The 15408-nt window shown below is 43.5% G+C and overlaps 3 protein-coding genes across 3 annotated transcripts; 2 read left to right on the top strand and 1 right to left on the bottom strand.

Moving 5' to 3' along the window:
* Window positions 1–116: 116 nt before the first annotated feature.
* Window positions 117–941, top strand: DFL_004899 (uncharacterized protein; the record flags this gene model as incomplete). Its single annotated transcript, XM_067634071.1, has 2 exons — window positions 117–293; window positions 381–941. 2 exons carry the CDS (start codon window positions 117–119, stop codon window positions 939–941), a joined length of 738 nt encoding a protein of 245 aa, XP_067492177.1.
* A 602-nt stretch (window positions 942–1543) lies between these two features.
* On the bottom strand, window positions 1544–2269 carry DFL_004898 (uncharacterized protein; the record flags this gene model as incomplete). The annotated part of the gene is made up of 3 exons (XM_067634070.1): window positions 1544–1802; window positions 1870–2088; window positions 2253–2269. The coding sequence occupies 3 exons, from the start codon at window positions 2267–2269 to the stop codon at window positions 1544–1546; spliced, it is 495 nt and encodes a 164-aa protein (XP_067492176.1).
* Window positions 2270–7488: 5219 nt separating this feature from the next.
* Window positions 7489–8885, top strand: DFL_004897 (uncharacterized protein; the record flags this gene model as incomplete). Its single annotated transcript, XM_067634069.1, has 3 exons — window positions 7489–8009; window positions 8094–8400; window positions 8478–8885. The coding sequence occupies 3 exons, from the start codon at window positions 7489–7491 to the stop codon at window positions 8883–8885; spliced, it is 1236 nt and encodes a 411-aa protein (XP_067492175.1).
* Between the last annotated feature and the right edge of the window lie 6523 nt (window positions 8886–15408).

Genomic DNA, 15408 nt, shown 5'->3' with positions numbered 1-15408 from the left:
TAACTATCTATAAGCTTCCTTAGTAGCTTCCTCGGCTTCCTCAGCCATTTATACCTCATCCAATACACCTTTACCATTCTAAAGATTTCTTTGGAGCTATTTATTAGTTTAGAATCATGGCATCACACGATGAAGACGAAAGCGATATTTCGCCAGCTGCGGCTTCGCACCAGCTACCACGTATTTTTATCATCGCAGGGCCTTCCGCAACCGGAAAATCCACCGTCGCTAGTGCAATAGCTGAGACGTTTCGCCTTCCAATGGTCGAAGGAGATGATTTACACCCTCAAAATGTGGGCCATTCTGTAGCAGTTTCTGGTTTTCTGTAATTTCAAAGATCCTCCAAGAACCAAAGCTAATAGAGTATATATTCGGCTTAGAACATTGACAAAATGAGCCAAGGTCATCCTCTCACAGACGATGACCGATGGGGCTGGCTTAAAACCGTAGCTTCAGTATCAGTGAATAGCTCTAAACCTCCTACCTCACCTCCACATGAACTCGGCAGCGAACAGCGGGGTCGTCCGGCATGTATAACCCCATGCTCTGCCTTAAAACGAAAATATAGGGACCTGCTACGTTCCCAGCTCCCCGAGCCAGAAACTGCCATCCTGCATTTCCTCTTCTTGACTGCATCCGAGAAGGAGTTACTCAGAAGGATTGAGGAAAGGAACAAGCATTTTATGAAGAATAATATGGTGCGGTCTCAAATTGTAACGGCTGAGGTTCCGAGAACGTTGGAGCTAGATGGAGGCGAAGAATGGTCTGATGGAGATGTTGAAAATGACTGTACAGTCATCCGGACTGATAATCTCTCCCCAGATGAGGTTGTAGAGAAAGCGGTGGAGGTGGTCAAGCAATTAATGATTTCGGAGGTCGAAAATGTATACTTTGGTGGCGGGGGTGAGAGTGATGAGGGTTCTGATGTTGGTGGTATTTGATTTCCTGGTTATAGTACATCTATGGAGCGTTTTTTGCAGCTTCAGTGGGCGAATATCTGGAGGATCATACCCATATAGCTAGAGTTGTAACTTACTGCTTTTCACTTCATTAAATATCTTAAAATTCAAACCGAAAGCGGTTTACGGTGCTTAGTATTAAATGAAATTATTTTATCAAGTTTATTAATGACAAGTTTGTAAGATGTGAGATGAGATGGGATCAATACTGAGACTCGGGGTATAAAAATCCGACATGAACAACTCGATCCGATATTAGAACTTCAATCCAATATGTAGAAAAATATAACATCTCCCCCAAAACATCGAAAACTCCAAAAGCACCCGGTCTCGAACGCCTCTATAACGCCAATTTTAACGCCAACAAAGGAAAGTTTCTTGGTAAACGAGTGATAGAGGCTTTCCGACGATCTAACTGAATTATAATTATATTGTGAAATAAGTAGTATATCGATCCGGGGTATATGGTAAAAAATAAATGCGATTAATTCTGCCGCCAGATTCGGATGCATTTGTGATAACTGAAACTGGTACCGCCGTTGGTAATGGTATTTTGTGGCGGATATAGGCAGACGTAGCCAGTATCATCTAATGGCCACGGAGTAGAAAGGAGGTTGTTCGCGGATTGTTGTCGCTGAATGTCGGGATGAAGACGAAGATGCGGATGAAGTTGACGAAGATGCGATACTAGGACTGTGATGTAAATCGATTTGATCGTAGGGAACTGGATCATCTGAAGGCACAGTTCGCTGTCCCGGTTTCGCAATAGCTGAGTATTCCGGAGGCAATTCATAGAGTGGCAATGGGTCCTCGTAGTCGCGAGAAAGATGAACCGGAGGGGGTCTAGCAAAAAGATGTTAACTACGAATATTCAACATTTTTTTTGGACTTCATGAAAATGACAACTTACTCTCGTAATCCTGATTCCAGATCGTAATAGTCTCCTCTCGCGCGACCACTTCTTGCCACTCTGCGACCACTATGCCGCCGTTCTTGCATCGACACTTCTCTCGCCATGCCTTGTTGGATAGTCTGAGCCGTCATCCTCCGGGTTTTAGACAGAGAATAATTGATATAAAATGCTCGAACCATTAAGATCGTCAGACCAAGCCCGAGCACGACGCCTAGACTGAGTAATATAAACTTTGTATTAGCGTCCAAGCTCATATTGAATACGTCGCTAGATGAAGTTGTAGATCCATCAAAAGGTTCAAGTCGCAAAGAAAACCTCTAAGCCATAAAAAAATATTCACAAGCGAACCGAAACATCGGTGAGGAATGGGTAGTATATACGCTATAATCTCTGTCATCTTTCTCTCCGTCGCAAGCGACTCATTCAGGCCGACGAATACCAAGGAAAAATGACAAATTGAAACCCAGTGCGCCAACTGAGGACGTCGCTTGACTTTAAACGTCGAAGTTGCGAAAAGCGAAGGGGAAAACTTACTAAGATGCGATTTCCATCAGGATGACTCTATGAGATGATTATATCTTGAAAACACCATTAAGGCCTTTAGATAGCAGAAGACGGGATCAAGCTTTTGAGACACGGGACTGGTTGGTATGGTCCCGAGATCGAGTGTCGTTCTTTTGACGTATCTTGGCTTTTCGGGAATGGTGGTATACAATACCACTTTTTCTATGAGCATATACTTAAGTACTTCTTACGCCCCTCGAAAGACCCTTAAATCATGTCCTCGTGCAGATTTAGCGAGGGTCTCGGTGGGTTCGATATCTTGTTTTGGTGCTATGAGGTTGTCGATAGCGTTCGTACCAGACGCCTGCAGTCCATCGCACGTGGCGATTTAGCGTTGATGTTAATAGACCAGAAGGCTGATAAATAGTTCATGTGGCCAACCTCAGAGTCAAAGATTCGACCCAGAGGTCTTTCGATGGTTATCAGAGGGTTGATCGATACGACCAAGAAATAGATTAAGTGGGGGAAGACTAGAGGTCGAAGTGTGACCCGTTCATATAATATCGATATCTAGCAAGCTAACGTTGGAGGACAAGATGCAACAGCGGGGTTGCTTGTCGAGATACCAAAATTAAAAGCTGTCGATGGACGAACCTTCAAACCGAACTTAAGGAAGGATTCGGAACTTTAGCCTCATCCAAATTTAATTATTTGGCCATCTCTGGCTTTGCAGCCCTCGAATTCGGTCTTTTGCCAGTACCCTTTGCGCAAAAAAATCTTGGATATTATAAGCTTCCTCGTGCCCACCCGCCGCTAAGAGACTGGAGATGCGCATGCTGACCATCGATAGTGGCGTGAGAGCTGATGTAAGGTTTGCGTCAAACATTTAACAGGGTAAGTACTATGCATGTACCGGCCAGCGGGGAAATGGCGAATTCGAATATTCGCGCGAAGACATGAATTAAAGTTAAACGGGAAACGGAAAATGTTAAACGGGATTGAATCCTCGAGCGACAATGGCGGTATGCACAGTCTACTTCAGCGCACGTGCGAACTGGGAATTTTTAAAATATATGGCTCTTATTGCTGTCAAATATTCGAGTATGAATTTATGAAAACATGCCCTCAGCTCATGCCTTCAGCATGAAATCTAGCCGACCGGCGCAAGTAAAAACGGTTTCAGCTACTCAACTAGCAAAGGTCTACAAATATATCGACAGTTCAATAGTTGAAAGCAACGCATTCTGGTTGCCTTTGCCCATATGGTTGGTGGTATATTTAATCCAAGACAAGGCTAGACGGCCAGCTGCATCGCCGACGCTTTGGTTTTGGCTTTCGAACTTTCCCAAACGTTCGGAGCGACCGCAGCTGTACCAACAGTGACTAATAACCGACATATTGGGCTGTATGTAATGTCTCTGGCACCTAAAGTACCGGTACTCAGAATCGAATTGTCAGCTTATGGTACCTGTGAAGATTTTTGAGTGTGTCCGCTAACAGACCAATTGCAACTGAAGCCCAAACTAACTTAACAGGTGCTCATTAATTCCCAAGCCAAAGTTACCAGCCTAGTTATTGGCCGGCTGAAATGTTTTATATGGTCCTCATTTCCCGATATCAATCCATTTTCATTAATCAATTGATATATTCGCTCATATGATCATTCATGTTTTCAAAAGCAAAAAAGCTTGGTGGAGTGGCTATCATTCTTTATATTCGAAGGCTAGAGATCCGGAGATTGAAATCGCATGCTTCGACAGTGCAGTCGTTATGCAAGTAAGTGCATTAGCTACCTGCAAGTGATAGCTTCATTAGCAAATTACGAGCCTTCATATTCGATGTCTACATCCCATAGTTAATATTATCAATACCTATGATTACGCACATCTTCCCCACAGAAAAGGGTGTACCAAGTGAAATTTTTTACAACCAAGTTCCTGTCAGGGTCAGGCTAGTCGAATTTCGAGCGCACAATCCAGGGAAGGGACCCGAGCTTTAACTTTGGAGCCATGCGAAAAAAGAGAAAGCTTTAAAAGTTTCGGTCTGCGACATGACATCACAGTGCATGCGACCAGGTTCAGCTTCCCCAGTAAACTTGCATTCCAGCTAATCCCTCGACAGTCGCTGGTTCGATGGAAAAGGTCAGCCGACCAGGCAAACCTATCAAACCCATTTCTGATCAATCCGATAGACCCCGATGCCTGGAGAGAGACTTTTAAGTGTTTGAAAGACGAAGGAAATTCTAAGGCAAGGTGTGCGCTGCAATAGGCCTGCTGCCTTGAAGCCGTAGACGATTTAGGTCAGATTAGGAAAGTAACGTGATGAGAGCATAAAAATATCAGTGCGAACACACTTTCGAAACGGTGCGACACGTGCAAACTGGATATCAGTAATTCGCAATCGTCGGGCCGCGAAATCACCTTGTTTGTTCGATCCATAGCAAGTAACAAGCTAAACCTGCTAATGAGACCGAATCAGCTGCGACAAAGGAGTGAGCCCGCTTCAAGTACTAACTTAATTCCCCAAAGCAAGGCTGTTTGCCCAAAAACATCATGCTCGAACGGCCTCGCCTTCCTCTCATAATCTCATGCAATAGGTCATAAGCCCCGCAGGCAATGGTGCGGTCGGTAGATAATCAGCATACCCGTAGACTAGCTCGGCCCATGCGAGAAGTGCTTCCTTACCCGAGAATTTGCAGGCTTTCCTATGGACTGGTTATGGTGGTCCTTCCCGTACACGGTATCCACTAGTCCTTCGAGTTCGGCTTAGCGAGTTGAAGACTTCTTTGGACGCTATTGGAGCTTGGAGGACTTTTGACCTCTGATTCGTCTACAGCTCCTGGGTAGCCGCCCACACTTTGACAGGGACCTGGGCGACTCGACTTCTCATTTGCTGCGGCGTATTGAACATTCCTTTCAATTCCCAACAATGGCCTTTACCAAACAGCAGGCCCTCGTTCCTCTACGCTTGGTCTCAGATCAGCTCAGGAAAGATGCGCAGTACTTCCCGCTGCCGATGCAAATGACCGTCGCCTTCAGGTACAGAGTATTCTTAAATGTGATTGATTTGTTTCTTCTTCCGCTTCTTTATATATATATATATATATATTATCAGAACGAAAGGATCGAATTCGTAGGAGGATTATGCCTAATCGAGACACCCTGCTTACCCGCGACGACCGCAACGGCTAGCTATGTATTATATTACCAAACTCAAGCAGAGACCGTAGATATTATTAAAAAGTAAGGGCTTGCCCAAGGCTAGATGGTGTGTGTGTAGAGCAGCTGCGCCTTTTAGCCTCTTCAAGATTCCTGTCTGGTCAGGAAAGGTGCAACGGACGGGATCGCTTAATGTGCGATCGACTGGATGCATATACAGGAAGTACGCCTGTAAGTTAATATACTTTGGTAAGTTAATATCATTGTATCCTGTCGAACTAGACCGTGGGAATCTGCCTGAAGACTCCACTTCTGTCCCGCCTCTACATAATCGACCAAGAGTAGCTTGTCACTAGAGTTCCGCTGCGACTGGGGCGAGCGCTCGTTTTCCTCCTCCTCGATCGCATGAACATACCCCGGTCAATTGATTGCGGAAAAAAAAGTGCACCGCTCTTTTCCTCCAAAACTTTTTGCGAAAGATGCCGATAGTTGGTGCCATAGATAGTATCCGCACAAACTTAATTCCCAAAAGTTTCTAGAGAGAGATATAATAATGTTCATATGAGATCCCTTTGAAACCATCACAAATTGACCTGCGAGGGCTTATGTAGTAGCATATCATAATACCACCCTTGCGCTTTCCATATGCCCTCAAAACCCACATCCCACATCCTAGCTGCTCTACCCCTCCCCCCGCGTAGTTTGTTGAGAATTCGGTTTCCAGTTCGCAAGTTCCTCTTTTATCGAATTGGCCCTGCTTCGCCTGCTCATGCCTACTCTTTTGCTTTTCTATGTGTTTGTCTCTGCCCACCCTTCCACCGTTGGCTCGTCGCCTTCCGCTCCTCCTCTTCTTTTATCTACATAAACGTTTGGATGGAGTCGTTTATGCGATCATAGTACCCCAGAAATTGGCATCAGCAGCCAGGAAAACGCCATAGCTTAAGCCATACCGTGCCCCTCCACCACAGTCCGAGACTTTGGAACATGACGAAGGTTCGGACGGAGAGTGTGATAGACTGACTGCATATGCATGGTGGGGTCGGACAAAAAAAACGAATTAATCAACGACCTTGTGGGAAGGAACCAGAAAAGAACCCACCCTCCTCAAGCCGGCTAGAAGGGTGGTGTGCGACCTGATTTAGCTCCAGTGCCTCACAAGTACACTGGCCATCAGGTCTTTTTTTTCTTTCCCATCACACTCATTTGCAGGCGCACCTGGTTTTATGTCGATTCTAGTCAGAACCCAGACAGGAGTAACTGGAGTCGATTGAAAGAAGAAAAAAGCCATACCATACTTGCCTCCATCCATCCCGCCGCGCAGGACTGCCCGACAGAAGGAAGAGTCTTAAAGAACGGGCTGGGTCGCATGGGATAACTCGTGAAATCGGTACCTTGCTTTTATTATATATCCCAAGGCCTTGCCCTTCTTTCCTTCTTTTGCTTGCATATTTCACCTAAACATACTTATTTTATATATTATATCGATACCATCGCCTGTCTTCGTCTTATTCTTCATCTTGTTTGTTCGTATTGTCGTCGCACCATTTGTTGGAATCGGACCAGGAACGCTGTTCTATTCGTCAGCCATCCGCTTTTAACAGACCAACAGCAGCGCTGCTATAAAGAAACATCGTCGTTCACGTTTCAGAGCTACATTCCCGAACCCTGAGTCGCTTTGTGGGACGAGACGTTTCAGGATATATACCAAGCTACTCCCTTTTTACAAAGGCCCTCCCGTCTCACTCGATGCTTCTTGAGGTTTTTGCATAGCAGCGATATCAATCATACTAGGTGGGGTTTCCGTACCTTGACGTTCCGACTTCGACTTCAACTTCATCCTCAACACATCCCCATTTAAACCACAGCTAAAAGCCATATCCCGCTCACAACATTGCATCGTACTAACGACCGTACCGCTGGGGACTGATCTGTCATTTGGGATACTTTGTCGGATATGTTGGAGAGACCGTGGGACGCAAATTACGCTCCAGCGACGGCGTATGGTGCACAAGTGCGACACAAGGTTCCCAGCACCAGTAGCCATGTACATGTCTACGGCGCACAATATCCATCACAGGCGCAACCTTCTACCTACAACAGCTCATCATATGCCACATCTTCACAGTACAACAACATTTACAGTTCATCGTCATCACACCAATACCAAGTTCCAAGCTTACGCCACTCCAAGAGCCAAGGGAAATCTTCAAGTGGTTCACAGTTTGTTCGTAGGAGGACAAGGAGAACAATGAAGGCCTTACCTGACGATGTATTGGCAAAGATATTTCGATATGCTAGCCATGACTCCCTTCACTATGACCGCAAGGGGCGGAGCCAAATGATATACGGCAGACATACACTGCTTTGTATTGCACTTGTTTCCAAGCGGTTCCACTGGATTATCACACCGCTCTTATACGAGCGTTTGGAAATACATCCTCAAAACGAGGCCCTCGTCAGAGAAACTCTTATAGAGTAAGTCGTTCTAAATACTTTCCCTTTAGCCTTTAATTCCCCTTCGTTGCACGAAAGATTAACACGATTTATTCGTTCGTTCAGGGACCCAGCTCTCACAAAGCATATCCACCATTTGCGAGTTCAAATGCCGAAGAGGTTTCGTACCTGGGTAATGAAGTACAGCTTCTCACCTATCAGCTTCGAGCTTGTATCCAACTATGGTACAGACTTGGACATTCTACAACATTTCAAAATAGATCCTTACAGTTTAAGACGGTTGTACATCGGAGATGCAATGAGTGTTGATTCTCGTATGTGCAAATACATTGCCAACAATTTCCCCAAGCTCGAAGACATCACCATCGAAAGCCCAGTCTCATTCCATTCCCAGTGGAACTCCGACGGACTGGTAAGAATAAACTTTCCCGTTCAAATTTAAATTCCTCGTACCTGACCTAGAATGCTAATTTACATTCCTTTACACAGGAGCGGACCGTTTCATTTTTCTTCCCACTGCGGAGATTGAAACATCTTCGGCTACACGTTAATATGAACCCCAGCCGCACCGCTAACATTCCACCGGAAAGCACCTGGGCAGACCTAGTTCATTTTCTTCCCAAGGTCCCAGAAAGACTCCAGACCCTCACTTTTGGGTCCTTGGGCAAGAACGAAGAATACGTCTCTGTTTCAGATTCCCTCGTTAGATGTGTTGCATACTCTAGTAACCCGCCATCTAAACGCAAGGGCGACAAAAGGTTGAGCTCAGACGGCGTTTGGAGCGGCCGTGGCACCAAGTGGTGGAAAGTCGACATCCCGGCGTATCTCAAAGACCGAATCACAGTCCTCGAGCGTTGGAGCGTACGACTCAAGCTCGACGAACTCTACCTCTACTAAGACGAAATTCCATGATTCCTGAATAAGCGACCATCACCGTACCTTCATACGATCCTGTCATTATTGAATTCTGCATTCCTATTTCCGAAACATGCGTACCTTTATGACTGATATCGGCTTCCCATGACCCCTTATCACGGCTGATTATACGACATATTAAGAATTTGACTCAAGGCAACTTGAATCTACTCATACTCATTCAGCGACGCATGCACAGCAAATATTAACCGCTCTCCTTTCTCATTTCCTTTGTTCTTGTCGTTTCCTTCTATTTCCATTATGTATTAACGTTGATTTCCTTGATTCTTCCAGCCCCCCCTTTCATTTGTGCACGGCGTTCTCAGTCCAGATTTATCGGGTTGCAACTACTCTGTCGGATTTCTGCTTTTTGTTATTTTCGCTTTACCACTAGATGCGCTGGCGTTATTGAAGCGATGTGATCTCTGCTTTTCCTTAGTCCCTTATATTGACGATTCATGTAGCTAGCTTTTTTCCCTTTTTCTTGCAGATGCTTTTTCTCGTCTCTACGAAGATACGTACGGCGTTCAAGATACATATTCAGGAGTCTATGGGGAGTTTTTGAGTTTTAGCATACAATATTAACATGAGCACTGGTTGTTTCCTTCCTTTTGTTCCCTTTGTTAGATCGTTCTTTGAGACTTTCTCTATCTTCGATGGCAAATATTTCTATATATTAACCCAATATTTTTGAATTTCCGAATATTTCTTCAAAGGTATATATCCCCCCCTGTTGTATTACCCTAATAATTTCAATTAACTATTTATTTATATATTTTTTTATTTTTATTTCCATATATTTTAATGAAACGGACATACTTTATTCCCCGAAAGTTGCAACAACTTCCCTGGGCTTTTGGAAAGAGATACAATGGCATTCGTTGAAAAAGTGAACCCCCAAAATGCCTTGCTGCTACTTACTCACATAATGACATATTTTTTAGCTCCAATTCTAGCTTGTGACTAGGGGTGCCGGGTGGGGTGAGCATGGGGTAAGCTTCACACCCTGGAGCTCCATTCGGACAATACCCTTGTGATAAGTTCATCTGCTTCCAGGCCCAGAAGCCTCAAAACTGCTGACGGCTTCCCTTTTTTTTTTTTTTTTTTACAGTGTCACAGAAAGGAAAGTTACTAGAAACTCTAGATTGGGAGGGGTCTATCGGTTTGGTTTTGGTTCGGTAAGCTAGATAATATCCAGGAACCCGTGCTTGCAGTAAGTTTTTGAGCGATGAGGAATAAGTTAAGACGAAGATTATAGTTTTGGTAATCGGATATCGCGCGACGATGGAGATAGTATTGTCCTTTTTAGAGCTTCCTGAATTACTTACCTAAGTACCTTGGCGGCTGTTAGCGTTCAATCTAAATCCTAGAGCTGGTTATCGATATCGCTGGTATATATTATAGCTTCGATAACGCATAAAAAAAACCCTTGATATCATTAAACGCTAACTCCCGTATACCCCTCTCTTCAAAAGCCCGCCTCGCATCTCAACAATTCTATTTTTTTTGGTCTTTCTGTGTGAGATCCCAAGGAAACCATCTGACCAAGGACAGAAACGATGGAGTCCAAGCGATGTGCAGAATCGTCCGCATTAGCGTACATGATGTATATGTATATGTATATGTAATTCAAGTGCAGAATGCAACTCTACAAAGCTTTGCATGCAAGCAGGAATCAAACGTTAAAACCCGCGAACAGGGAGGGAAATAAACGTAAAAGAATATTTTAAGAAATCCGGTATCAGGTACCACACCCCTTTTTCGTGATAACTCTTCAACGGAAGTTACCCATGATGCAAACTTTGACTCATAAACTTTTTTTTTTTTTTTTTTTTGAGATCTGGTCAGATGATCATACGACCGGGTTCCTCTTGGAGCACAAAGATGGTTCGCATCGATTTCGAAGTGTTTGCAAAGTTGATAGGGACTTTTATTGGTACTCACTAATGATTAAGTGGATATAGTACTATACCGTCTTGAAAGCCATCATCCTTACGTCTAAAATTATTAAAGTTCATTTTCATTTTGGTTTTAGCTTGTTTTGAGGTTTTCTGGGACCATGATTGGACACACTAGGGAAAGTTCAGAACGACTAGATAAGATGATATAGCAGAGAGAATAAATAAGCTTACAGTCGAGTATAGATTGTATTCTGACTAGGATTAGTTACTCGCGAGATAATACGGTATCGTAATGGTTATAATGGTGCTTGCTTGAGCAATCGTCATTAAATTAAGTGCCTAAGTATTTGTTTGTTGGCTCCTATTGTTTGTCCTTTCGCTTTTTCCATTTACAGGAGATCCTAGTTTTCCGAGGGTGTTCCACGCGGAAGATAAATATGAGTATTCGTATTTTTCTACAATCAAAAATTGGTGCGTCTTTCTGTAAAATACGATAGATTACCAGCTATTCAGAGGGTCGTTCCAGGGTAGAAGTAGAGAAACTTTTAAATCCTCCTAAATCGAAGATAACAAGTTTGTTTGGCGGGCTTTGATCCGTTGTTCCTGTAAAACTCCAATCTCGTTGTTGATTAGAGTAGCAAATCCGCTTTCTGATGACGGAGTCATATACATAAAGAATGTTCCTTCGGGAACTAACAAGTACTCATCTCAGCGTATGATAGGAGGATCGTGTTAACAACAATAATAATGCCAAAGCCATTTCTGTACTTGTTGGTGACTTGAAAATTGCCAGGCTGTGGTTTCATCAGGAATGTTTAAAGGTTTTTGTTTCAAACCTGAATGCCCTAACGCTTTTAAAGTGCTGGTTCTACAAACCGCCAATTCAACGGAAGAACTGCCGCCTTTCGGCTTTGGATAAAACATTTACAAATTTCCAGAACTTTTCAGAATCTTCTTGACTTTCTATCTGATGCCACAAATCCCAGAACCAATTAAATCCTTACCAAGTTCCATATGCCAAAAAAGCAATGTATCTCCATACTTGAAATTTTGATGCGGGCAAAATATTAAATCAATCTCTGATGGAGCCGGGTCTAAGTGTATGGTGGAATATTTGTCCCCCTCCTCGAACAAGCTGCAGAACAAGGTGACTGGCAGGTCTCAGGTGTTCCTTCTGGACAGCAAAACTCGGGAAGCCCCGTTCTTGAGCATGCGGGAAAGCAGCCTAGAATATCGTCGTTATTAGGCTAAAACGTAAGGCTGGCGTCGGAGCTAATGATAGGAGTCCTTCGAGCCATTTGCAGCGCAGGGCATTTGTCTTCGCCATTGCCGAGATCCTGAGGAGCGTTGCATACGTATCCGTCACCGCCTGCTTCAACATGCCTTTATGAATGCGTTGTCTAGATCCCACGCATAAGCTCGAGATTGGTTGGATTTCAAATCATAGTCAGACAAATTATTCTGATATCTAAATAAATTACGGAATTTGTTACAGTGAAGTCGAAAAGAGTAGCAGGGTCACCCGAGCCGATACATGCCTCTCCATCAAGTTGCTGGTCGATCCATTGACAGCCCTCACGAACCCATATTCTACCGGATTGTGCGTTTTAGGAATCAAAGCGACTGTTGTGTCGTTAAGCTTTAGCAACAATTTCCCCACTTTCAAATAGGATGGAAAGACACGGAGAATTGTGTCCTGTGTACTATTACGTATTCGAAAAGTAACTCTTGAAGAAGAGTCGCCCATAGGAGATAACTCTGTGAAGTGGACAAGACGGACATAGACACCTGAACTGGAGATAAGTGGATTATGCATGTAACTTATAAAGACTAGTTAGTGTAGATGCAGTTCAGGGACACACAGTACATCACGTTCTATCAATTGGTACGGGTCATGCCACTATGCATGATTGCCAATATTCGATATTGCCGGTATGTGCGTTTCTAGAGGCAATCAAATACGGAAGAGTGATATACCATAAAATATAATATTGTAGTTGCGAAACATTTTTGAAAAAATGGATACGAAGGTGTGTTCATATCGTTCGTCGTATGCTAAGCTAAGATCTTGTGAAATTGGCCACTGGGTTTATGCATCGGCAACAGCCGCCAACTCGAGCACGGAAACTTTGTGCTACAAAGAGTGTATGCAGGGTTTGATGCCATCTGGGTGATGATTTCTAGCATAACTCGCAATTACTTTCAGAATTTGTTTTATATAGACAAGTATCTTGAAGGGGTGTAAAATTCTTCAGTAGACCGACATCAGCAAAGTATGCTTTATGTTCCGAGCTTTATCGTTTACTTGGAACATATAGAAGTACAGGTAAGAAAATGATCTCAAGTCGCTTCGACGCTTCAAGGGAGGTCCATCTACTATAAGATCGCCAGACCCGCCTGCAGGCCTGGTGCTACAGCAAGGGACATATGATAAAGTTATCGGAGTTTGCTGGCATATATTATATCTTAGTCGCCATGTATTGTAAACTTCCATGCATGTACTAGTAAATATCGTGGCGAAATACCCTCAATCGGGATGTGGTCGCGTTACGGCATTGTGCGCCGAGCAATTCTTGTTATGGAATTTATAGGCAATAGTTTCTTCTGTAGATATTAATTCTGAAATCGAGGAGATCTATATCTAGAAAATATGACACGACACTTCATGCGACACTAATAATTAGCGTTTATAGCTCGCTACCGGCTTAGATGGTTATATTATCATTATTCGGTTCTCCTGCATTATTCGTCTGTCCCATTTGGCTCCTCGAGGGATATATTAAGACGGTACGGGCCGATGAACGGAGGAAATTTAACCCAAGTACCGAGCTTACTTTTAGATATATTGATATCAGTTCAATTGTGGCCGACAAATTCTGTCAAAACTAGTAAGACCTGAAGATCCGGTTATGATAAGGCGGAGTTACTTTAACACTGAGGAAGGGAAAAAAGGCTCTATCTTGGCCCTTCGCGGCTCTCCCGGTACGTCGATATTAGCTTCGACGGTATCAAGGTACCGAGCTCTTAAGCTCTTGGCTTTTCAACATTTGTTTTGTTTCGAATCTATGCCAAAGAACAATAGGCATCCTACCCGAAACCCAATGCTGACAGATAGTTCGATCTCGGCTGTCGGCTCGACGATCACTTAAGTAGCTAGTCAAGAAGCAAAGCTCAAAGCTTGATCCGAGTGTAATCTCTAAAAAAAACATGCCTATCCTGTACCACCGAGAGGTACCTGACAGGGGTGTTTTTTTTTTTTTTTGGTCTCAACAAAGCATGCATGTGCTAGATCGACTAAGCCGAGACCGCTAAGTATATCAACCATCAGCCAGAAGCTACGGATCTGCAGAGCTAGTCTCGGAGTCAAACTCTCTATAGAGCCGAGCACAAGCTCGTGCTTGTCGGGCTATTAATTACTAACTACGTACGACCTAATTAGGAGCCGAGACTGAGGTTGGTAGTATACACCCCGGAATGACACCTAAAATATATTTACGTACCATTAAGTTAAACAATAAACCGGAAAAAAGCTACCAGTCTTCTCGTCCTTTGGTTAGATTTGGCCAAACGTAGACTTGGTGACTTCTACACGCTACCTACGATCGCGATCATATGATGGTAAGTATCTCAGATGTTCCCGTTGCCTATTAATTCGCGTAAATTCCGAAACATCTTTGTACAGGCGGTCTAGACTAACGGTCGTCAACGATAGCACGGTAGTTCACAAGCGTTAAATATAAATTAAGTAACGGATAGCAATTTAGAGAAATTTAAAGCGCCACATTCCTGAGTAATATAGAAATAACGGGGTTTGTCAAAAAGTGGGCGGAGGGGGCTGTGGTGATATTCCTAGTGGCACTACAGTGGATCTAAGTATATGCTTAAGTATATTGGTTTTTTTTGAAGAGCTAATAGGAGATAATCTATAAATGCGTTTATTCTACCCCGCATCGAATCAATTCGGGCTGACAGGGTGCAGCCAAGTGGCTCGTTTCGGCTAACGTGCATAGTCACAGCTTGATATTGATTCCGGGCATCTAGTTCTTTCGAATCTACAAATTTGTTTGTAAGAGCTCCATTCTGTAAGAAAATGCCACATTAGAATTGGGTCTAGTTTTATACTTGGGTACGAGACCAGCGTATGCTTTGTTTATCTAGAAATGAATTGACTGTCGGAAGGTTTACTCTTTTTTTCATATCGCAGATCTCACTTTTGATCTCGGTGGTAGATGAAGTGGTGTTCTCCATCGATTCGGTAGCGCGGTAGCGAAAATATGGAGATGCTTTTTTTAAAACAAAAGAACAACGGGAAAAAGTTTATTGATATTCTGGAGTTTGCATGCGAAAACAGGGTCTTGGAATATTGAAATTATAGCTAGAATCCTGGCAACTTCGTCCAAAACTTGCCGTAAAAGTTTTCATAAGCGGCGCCGCAACCCTTATTACTAGGCATAGGCGAAAGGTGTCTTCAAAATACCCTTTACTCGCAACTTAACATTATGGTCCGATATCATGATATGGTGGGATCAATATTATATCCATCATTCTGGGTATAAAGAGGGCCTGTGGCGGCGGCTCGAGAGATTACTTCTCTCACCATCACA

Source organism: Arthrobotrys flagrans (genome assembly GCF_004000055.1).
Source record: "Arthrobotrys flagrans strain CBS H-5679 chromosome Unknown unitig_0, whole genome shotgun sequence".
Lineage (NCBI taxonomy): Eukaryota > Fungi > Ascomycota > Orbiliomycetes > Orbiliales > Orbiliaceae > Arthrobotrys > Arthrobotrys flagrans.
Note: the sequence above shows the minus strand (reverse complement) of the source record. Positions and strands in the feature narration are given on the sequence as shown.